Raw genomic sequence first — 17,891 nt, 5'->3', positions numbered from 1 at the left:
ATTTTGTGTGTGATGCTTTGGATTTCTGGCATTTGCAGATTTTCTCGTGCTTGTCATTACACCACTGAATTTCTAAATGTAATTCTTAATATAAAAATTATAATATCTTTGTCAAATTATAAACCCTAGTGTCATACATCCCTGCAAGATGTGCTTTATCTTTCAATTATGTATTTACCAGAATTGAAACTCCACATCGATTCTTGGAGTCCAAGCAAATGGAAGATGATTCAGAGAATGCGGAGATGGCAGCTTTGCTGAAAACCAGATACATAACCTTTGCGGGAAAGTTTGAGCCAGTTAAGCACAGATGCCAAGCACCTATGCCCAATGGAACACTTTGTGAACGCCAGGATCGATTCAAGGTTTGTTTTTAAAGTCACACATTTCAGAGGATTGATGGATCACTTCAGCATTAGATTGAAAAGGTGATACATGCGGCAATTGGAGCTGGGTTTTCAGTTGTTGATTACATTTATTAACAATTTAGATTGGAATTTACATTACTGTGCAATAGTCTTGAGCACTTTAATGTAACTAGGATGCCTAAAACTTTGGTCAACGTGGAGCGGAGAGTGAGTTTGGAAATCTGGCTCAAGCAAAGTATTTTGGGAATGGTGAGGGTGTAGTGCTGTGGGAGGGGTGTGGAACAGGTGGCACAGACAGAGTACCAGGGGTGATGATGGTGTGGGTGCAGACAAACCCAGCCCTGAGACACCAGGCAAGGCCACTTGATTCCAAACAATTGCTCCCTTCCCACTTTCAGCCCACAATGGAGACCCATATCAGAATCAGGTTTATCATCACTTGCATATGTCATGAATTTTTTTTTGTGATAGCAGTACACTGCGATAGAAAAAATTACTACAGTACTGTGCAGGAGTCTTGGGCACCCTAGCTATATATGTGCCTAAAACTTTTGCACAATGTTGTATGAGGCTGTGAGCATTTGTAATGGACACAAGCAAGTGCAGCTTTCATTCCACCTGGCCTTACAATATTCATATAGAGCAGTAATGTAGTGAATGTCACATTACATGTGTGAGTTTATGTAAAATTGAATAAATTAAGTAGAGGGGTAAAAAGAAACAATGAGAATCAGGTTTAATCTCATGAAATTTGTTAACTTTGCAGCAGCAATACATGATAAATATAGAAAAAAGACAGAATTACGGTATAATATATACAAAGTTGAACTATGTAGTGCAAAAACAGAAATAAATATAAAAAAAGTAGTGAGGTAGTGTTCATGGGTTCAGTATCCATTCAGAAATCAGATGACAGAGGGGAAGAAGCTGTTCCTGAATTGCTGAGTGTGTGCCTTCAGGCTTCTGTACCTCCTTCCTGATGGTTGCAATGAGAAGAAGGCATGTCCTGGGTCCTAAGACCCATAAGTAATATGCTATAATCTCTGAGCTGGTTTTGCAGCATTGTGCCATAAATGACGAGAAGTGGTACGATCTGAGGCTGGGGCTTTATAAGTCATTGGTCAGGCCATAAGTGGAGTAAGGTGAGCAGTTTTGGGCCCTTTATCTAAGAAAGGATGTGCTGGCATTAGAGAGGGTCCTGAGGAGGTTCACGAGAATGATCACAGGGATGAAAGGGTTAACATGTGTATGAGGATCTGTATGAAGAATGTGTGATGGCTCAGGGCCTGCACTCACTGACTTTTGAAGAATGGGGGGGGGGGTGTTGGCTGATCTTAATCTATAAAATATTGAAAGGCCTAGATAAGAGTAGACATGAAAAGGATGTTTCCTATCGTGAGTGAGTCTACGACCCGAGGGCATAGCATCAGAATAGAAGAATGTCCCTTTAGAACAGAAATGAAGAGGAATTTCTTTAGCCAGATTGAAGTAAACCTGTGGGGGATGGCTGTCAATGCCTCGCTTAATGATGATTTTGATAGTCAGTTTTGCTACAGATAGCTGTGGAGGCCAAGTTATTGGAATATTTAAAGCAGTGGTTGATAGATTCTTGAGAAGTAAGGCTGTCAAAGGTTTCAGGGAGAAAGCAGGGGAATGGTTTGAGAGAGAGAAGAAATCAGTCATAATGGAATGGTGCCAACCCAATGGTCCAATTGGCCTAATTCTGCTCTTGTGTCTTATCTGTGTAAGATGTTACAGAGACATATCAGGAACGCAGAGCAAGTGTCAACTCCAGATTTTTGAAAGCACAAAAAGAAGTGTGTCATTTCCAATGATCTGCAAAATTATAAGGCACAGGGTTTAAATTAATTCTGCTTGTCATTGTTGAAAGTGGGAAAGAATGAACGATACTTGGAAAGGAGGCTGAATTTTAATAATGAATTTTAAGCATTTTAATATTATCAATAGACTCCAGGCAAGCCAAGAAGTATTGCTAATTAAAATATATACTTTTTTAAAAATATGGGGTAATTTTATAAGCTTAAACCTGAGATTATGGACCTGCCCTCTATCAAGCACAAATTGCATTTTGGTTCTGAGACCTGAGTTGTTCTTACTCCTAGCAGAGCTTCAGTAATTACAAGGCTGGGATTGAATGTAGTCCTTTGGTCCTTTCAAAATCTAACCTAGAACTAATGATAGGAATGTATTCTCAGAAGTGGGTGGTGGCTTGGAGATGCGTCTCTGCCAAAGGAGGTGTTAGGCACTCCTTCCCTCCGCTGGCCTGCACGTGTAGCACACATTTAGCCCCCTGCCCCCTTCTGATCAGGGTCACATGAATCCATGGGAGTAGGTGCTGGATGGTCTTGTGAGCAGCTGATGCACATCACAAGTCCTGGTTATGCGACCACTGATGTCAGGCAGACAATCCCTGAAGAGTATTGATAAAGGTTGGGGTCACCAGTCTTGTAAAGATACTGTCCAGAAGAAAGCAATGGCAAATCACTTGTATAGGAAAAATTTACAAAGAGCAATCATGGTTTTGTCACTTGATATGGCACATAATGATGATTCTCAAAAAGCCATGTGAAAACTTGTATATTGGTGGATTAATGACATCCTGGTTTTTTTTAATAGCACCCCAACCATCTAATTATAACACAGCATCTAATCAAAATAGAATATCTAGTTGGTAACCTTGATCGTAGTTTATTATTTCACCCATCTAGTTCTAGTCTGAGTAAAGACTTTTCTTGTAACATGTCTGCAAAAGATTATTCTTTGGGGAAAGAAATAATAGGTCTTTTTTTTAAAAGCCTTTTGAGTGGTTGAGAAGTCAGACTCTTGGACATAAGTGGAGAAAATAGACTATATAGAGAGTTGGGTTACTAACATTGTGGAGTAATCTGTTTTTGTTGAAATTGGACTTTAGTAATAGAATAGAGTGATTTGTGGGCATCAGGGAATTGTTAGGTCATAGTTAATGTTGCATTTTCAGTCCCCAGTATATCAAAGGTTAGATATTGAGATATTATAGAACTTAAATCTAACAGAATACTGGCATGGGTGAGGCACTGCAGCTGTGAGAAAAGAATTGACATTCTGGGAGTAGTTCCTGGGAACTACGAGGAAATATAATTTGTTGGCCAGCTGTCACTCTGATGTTAACTCTCTTGTGTTGAGGCAAAGGATTGTGGGTTCAAGTTGTTCTCTGAACACTTGATAACCTGGACCTCAAAAAGTGGCCACTGAGTGTATGTTCATGGTCTTCTGCTGCTGTAGCCCATCCGCTTCAAGGTTTGACATGTTATCTGTTTATAGATACTAATCTACAGTCCATTGTAGTTACTCATTGTTATTTGAATTACTGTCAGCCGACCTCTCTCATTAACATGGTATTTTTGCCCACAGAACTGCCATATGTATACACCAGTGATATTAAACCTGATTCTGATTCTGGGCTAGCAATGTACACTTACAAACATGATCACTTGCAGTCTGGTGGGAAACCTGTGGGGGGCACTCTTTCCATGCATCCCTACCCTTGTTAGTCAAGGTTCTCCTGGGTTAGCGAGCCACTGTTTGAGTGGCCTGGGCATGTAACTGCAGGACATTGCACATTGAGGTCTTGACCTCACCACCTTTCAGGCAGGGGGCACTAGGTGCAAAATGCCAACTATCTTTATCCCAGATGTGAACCTGTATGGTAAGTGAGATGGGTTCTTCCTATTCACTTCTGGTTACATGTAGTGGCCTTAAGTGCTAATTTCCTGACTGAACACTTTTCTGCTAAGATATCATCTTTGAATTAAATTCAAAGAATTAAGAAAATCCTGCAATTCCGAATTTCAACTTATAAGTATGTTTTAGTAACAATTTATTAGTAACAATTTAGTAACAATTTACATTTGAAAATTAATTAATCTGGTATTGGTTTATTACTGTCACTGGTTTATTGTTGTCACATGTATGAAGATACAGTGAAAATCTTGCATACTTTCCATGCAGATCAGATCATTACATGGTGTATTGAGTTAGTACAATGCAGAATAAAGTGTAAAAACTACTGAAAAAGTGCAGTGCAGATCACAATGATGTAATTGTGGGACCAAGACACCATCTTATTGTATAGGAGGTCTGATTGAGAGTCTGATAACAGCAGCATAGAAGCTCTGCTTGAGCCTGGTGGTAAGTGCTTTCAGGCTTTTGTATCATCTGCCTGATGAAGGGAGAAGAGTGAATGTCTGGGCTGGGTGGGGTCTTTGATTGTGCTGGCTGCTTTACTGAGGTAAGAATCATAGCCAGAATCCATTGAGGGGGTGCTGATTCCTGTGGTCGTTGTGTGACACTTAACAGTCACTATACGAAACACCATAATTAATTGGTCTTAGACCAGTGTTGCAGAAGCCAGTTCCACATCAAATGGCAAACACTGTTTTTGACGCACAGATACCATTGCATGAGAAAAAACGTCTTGTCATGAGAATGCTCCAAAAAATTCTCCTCTACACATTTGAGCTAAAGCCCCAACCTAGCCACCAGTCAAAATTAATTAATGCCGTACTGAAAAACATTAAAGCCATTCCAAAGCTGTTAACCAAATGATTAAATTAGATTAAAAGTACATAACAAAATTAAATACTGAACAGATACATGTGAATTCTTGGGTCCCGGGCCCAACAACATATTCAGGAGACAGGGCCCAGGTCTGAGAGTGAGGAATGAGCCGCTGTTTGACCGATTTAAGAGCTAGACCAGATTGAAAAGGTCAGGGTATCGGGACTGGAGACGAGAGTTGGGTCAGTGGCGTTTACTCGTCTTTGTGCTGAACTGAGGCTGTGGGGATCCTGGATTGGCTGTGATCGGATTCGTGGCTGTGGAGTCACTTTCGTGAACTTCAGTTCTGAATGTTATTTGTTTATCTTCATTGTTCGCATGATTTGTTTCTTTTTCTGCACATTGGGTGTTTGATGGTTTTTTAAATGCATTCTACAATGTTCCTTTGCTTTGTGGCTGCTTGTAAGGAAATGAACCTCAAGTAATACATACTCTTAAGGTTTGCATACTTTGATGATAAATGCACTTTGAACTTTGAAATTACCAAAAATAAATAAAACTTTGAAGTATGAGAATAGAAAGAGATGCAGTTGAACTAAAAATTAATTTCCTCTCTCTGCAAATGAACAGAGATGTTCTTATGACAGATTTGTGAATCTACTCACCAACCTGACTTCTAATGTCTAATCTATTTTACTACTTCATCTTGAACGCCAAGTGCCTGAACCTTCTTGACCAACCTCTCATGTGCGATCTTGTTAAGTGCCTCGCTGAAGTCCAACTAAACTGGAGGAGGACTAATATTCTAGTGGGAAGGTGTGCTAGTACTGCATGGAGTGGGGGGAGGTGGGGGTTTAAACAGGAGTGGCAGGGAATTGGGAACCATAGTGCTAGAACAGGTAGTAAAGTGGTTGTGGAGACCGATGTTGTTAAGACCTCAAAGTCAGGAAGCAAAGGGTTGACATGGAAGGACTAATGGTGTTTTTATCTGTCTACATATTGACAGATTTGTAAAAGGACTAGTTGGGATAGAGATTGTCAAATCTGTTCGGGAAAGTTTCCTTAATCAGTACATATAAGTCCCAACAAGAGAGAATGGAATACTTGATCTGCTATTAGGGAATGAGACAGGGCAGGCGACATAATTTTGTGTAGGGGGACACATTGCATCTAATAATCACACTGCCATTAGTTTCAAGGTAATTATGGAAAAAGGTAGGTCTGGTCTTCGGGTTGAAATTCTAAACTGGAGAAAGGCCCATTTTTATGGTATCACAAAGGATCTGGCACGTGTGGATTGGGACAAACTGTTTTCTGTCAAAGGTGTACTTGGTAAGTGGGAGGCCTTTAAAAGTGAAATTTTGGGAGTACCAAGCTTGTATGTGCCTGTCAGAATAAAAGCTAAAGACAACAGGTTTAGGGAACATTGTTTTTGAGAGAGATTAATGCCCTCCCTGGTTAGTGAAAAAGGAGGTACACAGCGGGTAAAGGCAGTTAAGAACATGTGAGGTTCTAATGGAGTCATGAAATGCAAGGGAGCAGGAGGAAAAATATCAGGGGGTGAAAAGCAGACATGAGGTTGCTCTAGCAGACAAGGTGAAGGAGAATCAGAAGGGATTATCAGATATGATGAGAGCAAAAGGATTGCAAGGGACAAAATTGGTCTTCTGTAAGATCCGCATAGTAATCTATGCATGGAACCAAAAGAGATGGGGAGTCCCTAAGTGGATTTTTTGCCTCTGTATTTACTCATGAGACAGACTCTGAGTCTGTAACAGTGAGGCAAAGCAGCAGCAAGGACATCGACCCTATACAGATTACTGAGGTGGTGGTGTTTGCTGTCTTGAGGCAAATCAGGCTGGACAAATCCGCAGGACCTGGCAATGTGTTCCCTCAGACCCTGTGGGAGGCAAGTGCAGAAACTGCAAGGGCCTTAGCAGAGATACTTAAAATATCCTTAGTGACTGGTTAGGTACTGGAGGACTGGAGAATTGCTAATGTTGTTCCGTTGCTCTAAGAATAAAGCAGGAAATTATTGGCTGGTGAGCCTGACATCAGTAGTGGGAAAGTTATTGGAAGATATTCGAAGAGACCATATTTTAGAAGGTTTGGATAGACAGGGTTTGATTAGGGACTGTCCGCATGGCTTTGTGTGTGATAGGTTGTGTCTAACCAATCTTATAGAGTATTTTGAGGATGTTACCAGGAAAGTTGATGAAGACAAGGCAGTGTATGTTGTTGGCATGGACTTCAGCAAGGCATTTGAAAGATCCTGCATGGGAGGATGGTCAAGAAGGTTCAGTTGCTTGGCGTTCAATATGAGGTATTAAAATGGTTTCGATATTGGCTTTGAGGGAGAAGCCAGAGAGTGGTAGTAGATGGTTGCCTCTCTGACTGGAGGCCTGTGACTAGTAGAGTGCTGCAGGGATCAGTGCTGGGTCCACTGTTGTTTGTCATCTATATCAATGATCTGATTAACGATGTGGTTAACTGGTTCAGTAAATTTGTGGATGACACCAAGATTGCGGGTGTAGTGGACAGTGAGGAAGTCTATCATGGCTTGCAGTGGGATCTGGACCAGCTGGAAAAATGGGCTGAAAAATGGCAGATGGAATTTAATGCAGACTACCGTGAGGTTTTGCACTTTGGGAGGATCAACCAAGGTAAGTCTTACACAGTGAATGGTTGGGCACTGAAGAGTGTGGTAGAACAAAGGGATCTGGGAATACAGGTCCATAATTCATTGAAAGTGGCGTCATAGGTAGATAGGGTTGTAAAGAAAGCTTTTGGCACATTAACCTTCATAAATCATTGCATTGAATACAGGAATGTTGAAGTTGTATAAGACATTGGTGAGGGCTAATTTGGAGTATTGTGTGCAGTTTTGGCCACTTACCTACAGGAAAGATTGAAAGAGCGCAGAGAAAATTGAATTGGATTGAATTGACTTTATTACTTGCGCCCTTCGTATACATGAGTAAAAGTTGTTACATTACGTCTCCGTCTAAATGTGCAATGCGCAATTTATAGTAATTTATAATAAATAGTATGTGCAACAGGATAGTCAATATAACATAGAAGTGTTGCCGGGACTGGAGGCCCTGAGTTATAAGGAAATTTTGAACGTGAAAGGTGAAGTGTTTAAGGGGAACATGAGGGAAAACTACTTCACTCAGAGAGTGGTGGAACGAGCTGCCAGCTCAGGTGGTGAATGCAATTTTGATTTCAACATTTAAGAGAAGTTTGGATAGGTACTTGGATGGAAGTGGAATGGAAGGCGATGGTCCAAGTGCAAGTTGATGGGAGTGGGCAGTGTAACTGGTTCGGCATGGACTAGATGGGCTGAAGGGCCTGTTTCTGTGCTGTCTCTTTCTATGACTCTATCTCAGTGTTCAGTCAGAAATAGTAATAAAAAGACATCAGCAGGTTCAAAGTCGTATGTTTATTCTGTATGTGGAATCACAATTTGGGAGACCTTAAACGTGGAATTGCTAACCCTTGGAAGTGAAAACTGCTGGCAGTTCCCTGCAAAATCTAGGCCAGTAGTTATTAGTAAAAACCTCTTGCTTGTCATTTCTGTAATTTTTCTGTATCCAGATATGGAATTGAAATTGATCATAGCTAATATATATCATGCTATTTAAATAAGACGGCCAAATGCTGAATGGATGGAAAGAAGTTTGTATGTAATTCGATGCTATATAATTTGATGTAGCTTAAGAAACTGATATCATTCATAAACAGTGTTTTGACAGACAGCCTATAACACATTTGGGAGATATTACCTCTTGAAAAGATCTGAAATTGCTACGTCTATGAATCTTCCAAATTTTGAAATGGGACAGGACATCTTGTGAAAGGATAGTTCTTATCTGGAAGAAGCCTTTTATGACAAGTGCTGTTTAAATATTTATCAGCGTTTCTACACATACTGACTGGCAGATTAACATTGTTGTAAAATATGGATTACTAATGGGTAACAGAAACAGTAACTAGTGTGAGATTTTATTTTTGCCTCTGCCCTTCAGTAATAATTCCAGATAACGTCATTAGATTTGAAATTTGCCGTATTTATACACTCCGCAGTATTTAAGCATTTATTGAATGTTCTGGCAGCAGCTGCATCATGGACAAAATCAAGGTCTTTGAAGTTATTCATTGCTTCAGCTACCACACAACAAAAAAAGAATAGAATTTGATTCGCAGCACTGGAAGAATTGCTAAGAAATATATCTTCAGTCAGGTAGAGTTATATGCGTTGCGCGGTATTAGCAGAAAATTGTTCTCTACCTCTGAAAATAAAGCATTGTAGCCATAGTCATGAGATTCTGCAGATGCTGGAAATGTTGAGCTGCACACAAAATGCTGCAGGATCTCAGCAGGTCAGGCAGCATTTATGGAGGGGAATAAACAGTCGATGTTTCTGGCCTGGATCCTTGATCAAGACCCAAGTTATCCAGTCTCTCATGATAGCACATGCTGTCTAAACCAGACAGCATCCTGGTAAGCCTCTTGGGCACCCTCTCTAAAGCCTCAACATCCTTCCTGTAGAGAGGCAACCAGAACTATATGCAATACTCGAGTTTTATTAAGCTGCGATATAAACTCTTGACTTTTGAACTCAGTGCCTTGACTAATAAAATAAGAGCATTCCATAAACTGTCTTAACCACCTTATTGACCTGTGTAGCTGCTTTCAAGGAGCTATGAACTTGAGTCCCAAGATCTGTCTGCCCAGCAACATAGTTAAGGATCTTGCCCTTAACAATGTACTGTCTCCTTGTATTTGCTCTACCAAGGTGCAACACCTCACATTTATCTAGGTTAAACTCCATCTGCCATTTTACTGCCCATATCCGCAACTGACCTATATTGCACCGTATTCTTTGCCAGTCTTCTACACTATCCACAACTTCACCAATCTTGGTATCACCTGGAGACCAAACTTACTAACCTACTCATCTACTTTTTCATCCCGGTCATTTACATACATCACAAACAGCCGAGGTCTCAGCACAGATCCCTGTGGAACACCGCTAATTACAGACCTCCTGCTGGAATACATCCCTTTAACCACTCCCCTCTGTCTTTAAAATGTTTAATACAGATGCAGAGAAACTTCTTCAGCCAGAGGGTGGTGAATTTGTGGAATATATTCCCATAGACAGCCGTGGAGACCAGGCCACTGGGTGTATTTAAGGCAGAGTTTGATAGGTTCTTTATTGGACATGGCATCAAAGGTTACAGGGAGAAGGCCAGGGAGTGAGGCTGAGGAAGGGAAAAAAATGGATAAGCCATAATTAAATGGTGGAACAGACTCGATGGACCAAATGGCCTAATTCTACTTGTATGTCTTGCGGTCTTCTGCCTTCCATGCGCAAGCCAGTTCTGTATCCTAACAGCCAATTTGCTGCGGACCCCATTCATCTTAATCTTCTGGATTAGTCTCCCATGAGGGACTTTGTCAAACATCTTACTAAAATCCATGTAGACAGCATCCACTGCCCTACCCTCATTAATGTCTCTCGTCACCTTGTCAAAAAACCTCAAGCAAACTGAAGTTCAATGTATATTCAATGCAAAAGCATTCAATGTAGCAGGAAGATGGGATATAATGGAATCCATAACCAGCCTCTCAGAGCATTCATTATTGTTGAAGTCAGCATCATTGGATGCTGGTAGTCAGTGAGGCAGATTACTGTCGCCACCTTTTGCACTGGGATAGTGGCTACCTTGAAGTGAGAGGGGACAGTGAACTGTTCCAGAGAGATGTTCAAGATGTCTATTAGAACCTTTGTTAACTAGGCTCCCCAGGCCCTCAGCACCCAACCAGGTACATTATCAGGCCCTGCTGCTTCACATGGGTTGACTCTGGTTAGGGTCTTCTTTACATCAGCTGCGGCCAGACAGAGTCCCTGCACCTTGGGATGAAAGGGGGGCCTTTCTCACCGGCACATCACTCCGTGATCAAGCAGAGCGTAAAAGACATGCAGGCTACCGGGAAGAGAATCGTCACTGTCGTTGACTCGCAGGGTGGACTATGGTCTGAATGGCCTGCCACATGCGCCTCAAGTCTCTGGTCTGACAGAAATGGCTGTATATTTTCTGTGAACAATGCCGTTTTGCGCTGCAGCTGGCGCAGAAAAGAATAGCTCTTGCTGACCTGAGAGTTGTCTTGTCTGAAGGCAGAATCCCAACCTCTCAGCTGTGCCCCGATCTCTGTTGTCAGCCTTAGCTTCTGATTTATCCTCACATAGTGTGTTTAATAATGGTGACATCCTCAGTGCACTTCAATATGTAGCCAGTCACAGATCTCATGTATTCATCGCTGTTACTATGAAGGTTGTAAATAGCCAAAACACCTACAGATAGATCCAATATTTCATTCTGAAATACTCTCTGTACAATTTCTTGCTGGAACCTTTCTTCAAGAATATTCTCAAGACTTTTACTTCTGTGTATACTGTACTGGAACTAACTTAGAGTCATGTGTAACAATTTCGTCAGCCATTGTTTGTATTCAGTATTGAATTAATGTGACCAACAAGTACACAGGATCTCCCTTATTTTAAACAAGAAGATAAAAATATTAAAATTTAATCTGCTCTATGAATACGTGGGAACAAAATCTTATAACTACTTAAAAAAGGCGAAATGTTAGTGAAGTAATTTTGGTCTTAAAAATACCATTTATAGAAATCACACCAAGTTTGCATTTGCAACAAGACTACATGGAAGAAGATCACATAAATAATTCTGTACAATCTTTGCAAATTGCCAGCATTTCGTAATGCAAATACCATTTTGTAAATGTCCTACTTCAAAGTTGTAATGAGACAAAAGCTATGGTCCACTTTCGACTAATAAAAATTCTTAAGAACTTGGCTCTTAACCTCTTGGCTACGAAAACTTTATTAAATTTACAAGTCAATTTGCTAGTTTGAAACCTAAGCTATGTTTGGTGTTAAAGATTGAACCAACATTTTCAGAACGTTTCAGGGGAAATATTGCCAATGGCTAGGGAAACAAGTGCTGTAAAAATGGAAAATTGATCCACGCTATGCACCATTAACTCCCACCATGAATGCAAAAGTCACTGTATATTGCAATCCCCTTGATACTATTTACTGCGAGATCAACTTTTCTCGATGCCCGAGTGTCACTTTTGTTGTAATTTCACACCTTTCATTCAAAGTACCAAACATTTTGGTTAAAAAATGAGATTCTTCTAATAAGGCTCCACAGATCATTGCATGTTGTATGCTTTCTTGGACGGTGTACTGGGTTCAGCTGTAAAGTGCACTAACTTCTTGACATTTGTTCCAGTCACTTTCAGTGATATGCTGAACATCTTTGTAATAGGTGTGTCCAAATTGAATATGTATTCAGCAGCTGCTACTATCTTGTTTGTATTGCTATATGTGCTAACTGAGCCTTTAAATTCCTTGTCCAAATTCATTGTTATTGTGAGCCTTGCCCTGTGAAACTCTAAAGTGTGTTACACAACATGGAAAGAAATCGTTCTTGATTGTTTCTCGATTTTTTTTCAATATTATCTCCTACTGACAGTGACTCTTGCTCTGAGTATGCATTCCAAGGAAAAGGCATATAAAGATGCAAATGACCTAAAGAAACTAGTGTAATGTATGGAGAGGAAAACAACATGACTGGAGTGCTTTGGGTTGTAAAACTGGGTTTCTATGGGTGTGTTTTGCTTTGAAGTCAGGAGAGAAGACTCTGAAAAGGGAAAGCAATGATGAATTTATACAAAATATTGATTGGGTTTGCTAAACAAAGTTCATTCAATCCACAGAGAGTGCAGAGCAGTTTTATGGAGGTGATTGAATAGATGGGAAATAATGGCTACAAAGAAAGACTTTTTTCACTTCTTTTGGCCCAGAGAGTTTATGCTTGCTGTCAGACCATTCTTATACTCCCACTTGTTTGCCTTCAGTCTATTGTCTCTTTTGTCCATCACCTTGATTCTTTTTCCACCTTGAATCACCATTTTCCTTCACTGCAGCAGAGAAAGCATCCTATCTGGATGCATTGCAGCTTGATATGGCAGCTGCTTTGCCTGTGACTTCAGAGAGTGGTGAGCACAGCTCAGTACATCACAGAATCCAGCCTTCCCTCCAAGGACTCTGTCGCTACTTCTTGCTGCCTCAGTAAATCAGCCAGCTTAATCAAAGACCCCACCACATCCCAGACATTCTCTTTTCTCCCCTCTCCCCTCTCCCATCAGGCAGAAGATACAAAAGCCTGAAAGTATATACCACCAGGCCCAAGAACGGCTTCCACCCCACGATAAGGTTAACTCTCGATTTTATAATCTACCTCGTTATGATCTTGTACATTATTGTCCACCTGCACTGCACTTTCTCCGTAGCTCTTTATTCTGCATTCTGTATTGTTTTACCGTCATACTATCTCAATACACTGTGTAATGATATTATTTGTATGTAGAGTTTGCAAGACATGCTTTTCACTGTACATCAGTTCATGTGATAATATGTCCTGTGCACAGGACCTAAATATCTCCTTTTGTCAAAATTTGATTGTTGACATTTAGCTGTTTTATTTTGTTAGAGAGGCAAACAAACACAAGTTGGAGATGTATTGGCAAATGGTCAGACAGAAATTCCACAAGTGCTATTGCCCGAAATGATGAGCTTCTTGTAAAACCCACCAGTGAACAGGTTGCTTTTCTTGTTCTGCTCTGCAGCGTGTTTTGCTCATTATTTGGCTTGTCTTGATTACACACAAACACAGTGCCCTTTCCATGGAAAGATTATATCCAGGGATGCACAAGGAAATCCTGTAAATCCAGAAGATATTCAAAGGCTGAAGCAAGAAGAAGAGAAAAAGCAAAAAGAGAAAGCTGGTATGATGTGATTTTGATTATTTTACATGTTAATATATGCTCAAAGTAAATTTATTATCAAAGTACATGTATGTCACTATATACAACCGTATGATTCATTGTCTTACAGGCATACTCATAACCATAGAATACTAACCATAACAGAATCATTGAAAGACTGCACCAGTGTGCAAAAGACAACAAACTGTGTAATACTGAAAGAAAGAAATTATAATATTAAATAAATAAGCAGTAAGTATTGAGAACATGAGATGAAGAGTCTTTGGAAGTGAGTCTGTTGGTTTGGGAACATTTCACTGATGGAACAAGTGAAATTGAGTGAAATTATCCCCTTTGGTTCAATAGCCTGATGTTCCAGAACTTGGTAGTGTGAGTCTTGATGCTCCTGTACCACCACCAGCAGTGAGAAGCGATCACATCCTGGGTGCTGGGGGTCCCTGGTGACCCAGTGCTGCTTTCCTGTGAGCTTTGTGCAGCTGTACACAGTGGTGGGGGAGGGCTAAACCCGTGACGGACTGGGCCATGTCCACTACCTTTCGTAGGGTTTTCCATTCAATGGCATTGGTGCTTCCATACCAGGCTGTAATGCAGCCAGTCACTATGCCTTCCACCACACACTTGTAGAAGTTTGTCAAAGTTTATGATGTCATGCCGTTTCTTTGCAAACTCCAAATGAAGTAGAGGCACTGCCGTACTTTCTTCATAATTGCCCTTGCGTGCTGGGCTCACGACAGGTCATCTGAAATAATAACACCCTCTCCATGTTATCATAAAAAGGTCATTTTTTAATATTAGGCATGCGTGAATTTAGACCATTTGGAGCATACGGTTGCACATATAATTCTGTTATCAATAGTGCAAAGTACAACAGGAAGAATACATCTCTGTGAACGTGGAAGGAATTCAACCAAGTTACTTAAGCATGATGCTGTATAAGAACAGGGCTTTCTATTTTTTGAATTCTATCATTACCATCTCCTGTCGTGGCTAATCATGACATCCTTTGTTTATTTTACCAACATACAGCAGAAGCAAAAAACATGATTTGGTAATATTCATTCAGTGGCCACTTTATTAGGTACCCCCTGTACCTAATAAAGTGGCCACTGAGTGCGTAGGTTCGTGGTCTTTTGCAGGTGTATCCACTTCAAGGTTCGACATGTTGTGCATTCAGGGATGCTCTTCTGCACATCACTGTTGTGACGTGTGGTTATTTGATTTACTGTCACCTTCCTGTCAGCTTGAACCAGTCTAGCCATTCTCCTCTGATCTCTCTCATTAACAAGGCACATTTACTTTACACTTTATTGTCGCCAAACAATTGATACTAGGACGTACAATCATCACAGCGATATTTGATTCTGCGCTTCCCGCTCCCTGGATTACAAATCGATAGTAAATATTAAAAATTTAAATTATAAATCATAAATAGAAAATAGACAAATGGAAAGTAAGGTAGTGCAAAAAAACCGAGAGGCAGGTCCGGATATTTGGAGGGTACGGCCCAGATCCGGGTCAGGATCCGTTCAGCAGTCTTATCACAGTTGGAAAGAAGCTGTTCCCAAATCTGGCTGTACGAGTCTACAAGCTCCTGAGACTACTCCCGGAGGGAAGAGGGATGAAAAGTGTGTTGGCTGGGTGGGTCGTGTCCTTGATTATCCTGGCAGCACTGCTCCGACAGCGTGCGGTGTAAAGTGAGTTTACCTGCTGAAGTGCCACTCACTGGATGCGTTTTTTGTTTCTGACATCATTCTCTATAAACTCTAGAAACTGTTGTGCATGGAAATCCCAGATCAACAGTTTCTGCGATACTCAAACCACTAGCACTAACAGTCATTCCATGGTCAAAGGCAATTACATCACATCTCTGGGACAACACACACACAGTGTTGGAGGAATTCAGCAGGTTAGGCAGCATCTATGGAGATGAATGAACAGTTGATGTTTCAGGCCGAAACCCTTCATCAGGACTGGAAAGGAAAAGGAGAAGTCAGAGTAAGAAGGTGGGGGGAGGGGAGAAAGAAGTACAAGGTGGCAGGTGATAGGTGAAACCGGGATGGGGGAGGGGTGAAGTTGATTGGTGAAAGAGATAAAGGGCTGGAGGAGAGGGAATCTGACAGGAGAGGACAGAAGGCCATGGAAGAAAGGGAAGGAGGACGAGCACAAATGGGCAAGTAAGGAGATAGGAAAGAAAGGAAACAGGAATGGGGAAAGGTGAAGGAGATGGGGGGGGGGTGACGATTGCCAGAAGTTTGAGAAATTGATGTTCACGCCATCAGGTTGGAGGCTACTCAGACGGAATATAAGATGTTGCTCCTCCACCCTGAGAGTAGCCTCATCACGGCAGTAGAGGAGGCTGTGGACTGACATGCTTAATGGGAATGGGAAATAGAATTGAAATGGGTGGCTACTGGGAGATCTTGCTTTTTCTGCCAGATGGAGTGTATGTACTCAGTGAAGTGGTCTCCTAATCTATGTTTGGTCTCACCCTGTATATCAGTGATTAGATAATTACATTACTGAGCAGGTGTACCCAATAAAGTGGCCACTGAGTGTATATTGAGCGTATAATACAAGTAAAGCAAATCTCTGTGTGAGATGTACACAGCTATAGATAAAAATTGGGGTTATATGAGGAACAATGCTTAATTTGAAAATGATGGCTCTCGTTTTCAATTGTAAGCACACTGAGGTTTATTGTTTAATGTAGAGCCTGGTTGAGAGAGAGAGAGAGAAAATAACGTGTCTGTGAACATAAAATGAAAGAACTACACTTACATTGTACCTTTCTTGCCTCTGGGCTGCTAAGTGTATTTCAGAGCCAGTAAATTATGTAATGCTATTACAGTGCCTGCAACATGGGTCAGTTCCTGTCACTGTCTGTAAGGAGTTTGTATGTTCTCCCTGTGACCATGACCGGGAGGTTTCCTCCGGGTGCTCTGATTTCCACCTACATTCCAAAAATGTGCAAGGTATGAGGTTGATGGTCACATGGTTGTAATTGGGTGTCAGGACTTGTTGGGCTGTTACCAGGTTGTATCAAAATAAATTTTAAAAAGTGGTGCCACTTTATACAAAATAATACTAAGATAGGAGTTGCTAAAATTTTATGAAGGTTTAGGTCAATTTTTGTTACAAAATAAAATGCAAACCTTATCAGGTACAAAATGTGCTTGAAAGCTCACTTTGACTATGGTTGTTGCTGTGGCATTTATATGTTTAAGCCTAGGCTTTTTGCCTAGCTTTTGGATTATCAGCAGACTCGGACTGAAAAGAACAAGAATTTATTAGGGGATTACATTCCCTAATTTCCAGTTTTGTTTTTCAACTTTTGACCAGCAAAGCCTTTTCTAGGTGACGAATGCAAATTTATTATGGAAAAAATGAGGTGCAACCTCCAACATGTTTTAAGCTTTTTGTAGGTATCACCTGTTAAACTAAAGTATTCACTTGATAAGTCAGTAGTGGAAGCCTAGACCCATCTATATATATGTGGCACCTGTGCAAAAGGTCTTGCAACAAATGCATTAGAAATTAGTATTTTTTGCTTTTATTTCCTGTTCTGGCAGCTTAGTTTCCTTGTTGCCATCCCTTCACAATAAAACCTCACTTCTGTTTAAATTCAAAGCCCATACAAACCCCGAGGAATGCACCTATGGCATAGGGCCAGTATTTTATGAAGTCTCGTGAATGTCTGAAGATTCCCCAGGCAAAAAAAAACCTAGGTCCAATTATCCGGATGACCAAGCTTAAGTTTCTTTAGATTGCATTGCTTGTTGATTGCAAGAGCTTATTGATATTTGAAAATCTTTGTATTTAAAATAAATCAGAAATTCTGCAACATGGAGTGCAGTAATATTTACCAAAGCAGCTCTTGTATTTATGAACTCCAATTATGGAATGATTTTATTTATTTAGCGATTCAAGCCCTTCCAGCCCAACAAGCTGATGCTGCCCAGTTATACCCATGTGACCAATTAACCTACTCACCTGTATATCTTTTGAATGTAGGAAGAAACTGAAGCACCAGGAGGAATCTCATGTGGTCTGTGGGAGAACGTACAAACTCCTTGGAGACAGTGG

The 17,891-nt window shown here is 40.7% G+C and overlaps 1 protein-coding gene across 1 annotated transcript in view; it reads left to right on the top strand.

The window, feature by feature from the left end:
* The window catches only part of uvssa (UV-stimulated scaffold protein A), a 269,384-nt gene that overhangs the window by 78,808 nt on the left and 172,685 nt on the right, over positions 1-17,891 (top strand). The window contains exons 11-12 of the mRNA XM_072256627.1: positions 182-365; positions 13,697-13,808. Coding sequence (XP_072112728.1) covers positions 182-365; positions 13,697-13,808 — 296 coding nt within the window. The remainder of the gene's footprint in view (positions 1-181; positions 366-13,696; positions 13,809-17,891) is intronic.

Source organism: Mobula birostris, chromosome 4, assembly GCF_030028105.1.
Source record: "Mobula birostris isolate sMobBir1 chromosome 4, sMobBir1.hap1, whole genome shotgun sequence".
Classification (NCBI taxonomy): domain Eukaryota; kingdom Metazoa; phylum Chordata; class Chondrichthyes; order Myliobatiformes; family Myliobatidae; genus Mobula; species Mobula birostris.
The sequence above is the reverse complement of the archived record's forward strand: the minus strand, read 5'-3'. Positions and strand labels throughout refer to the sequence as shown.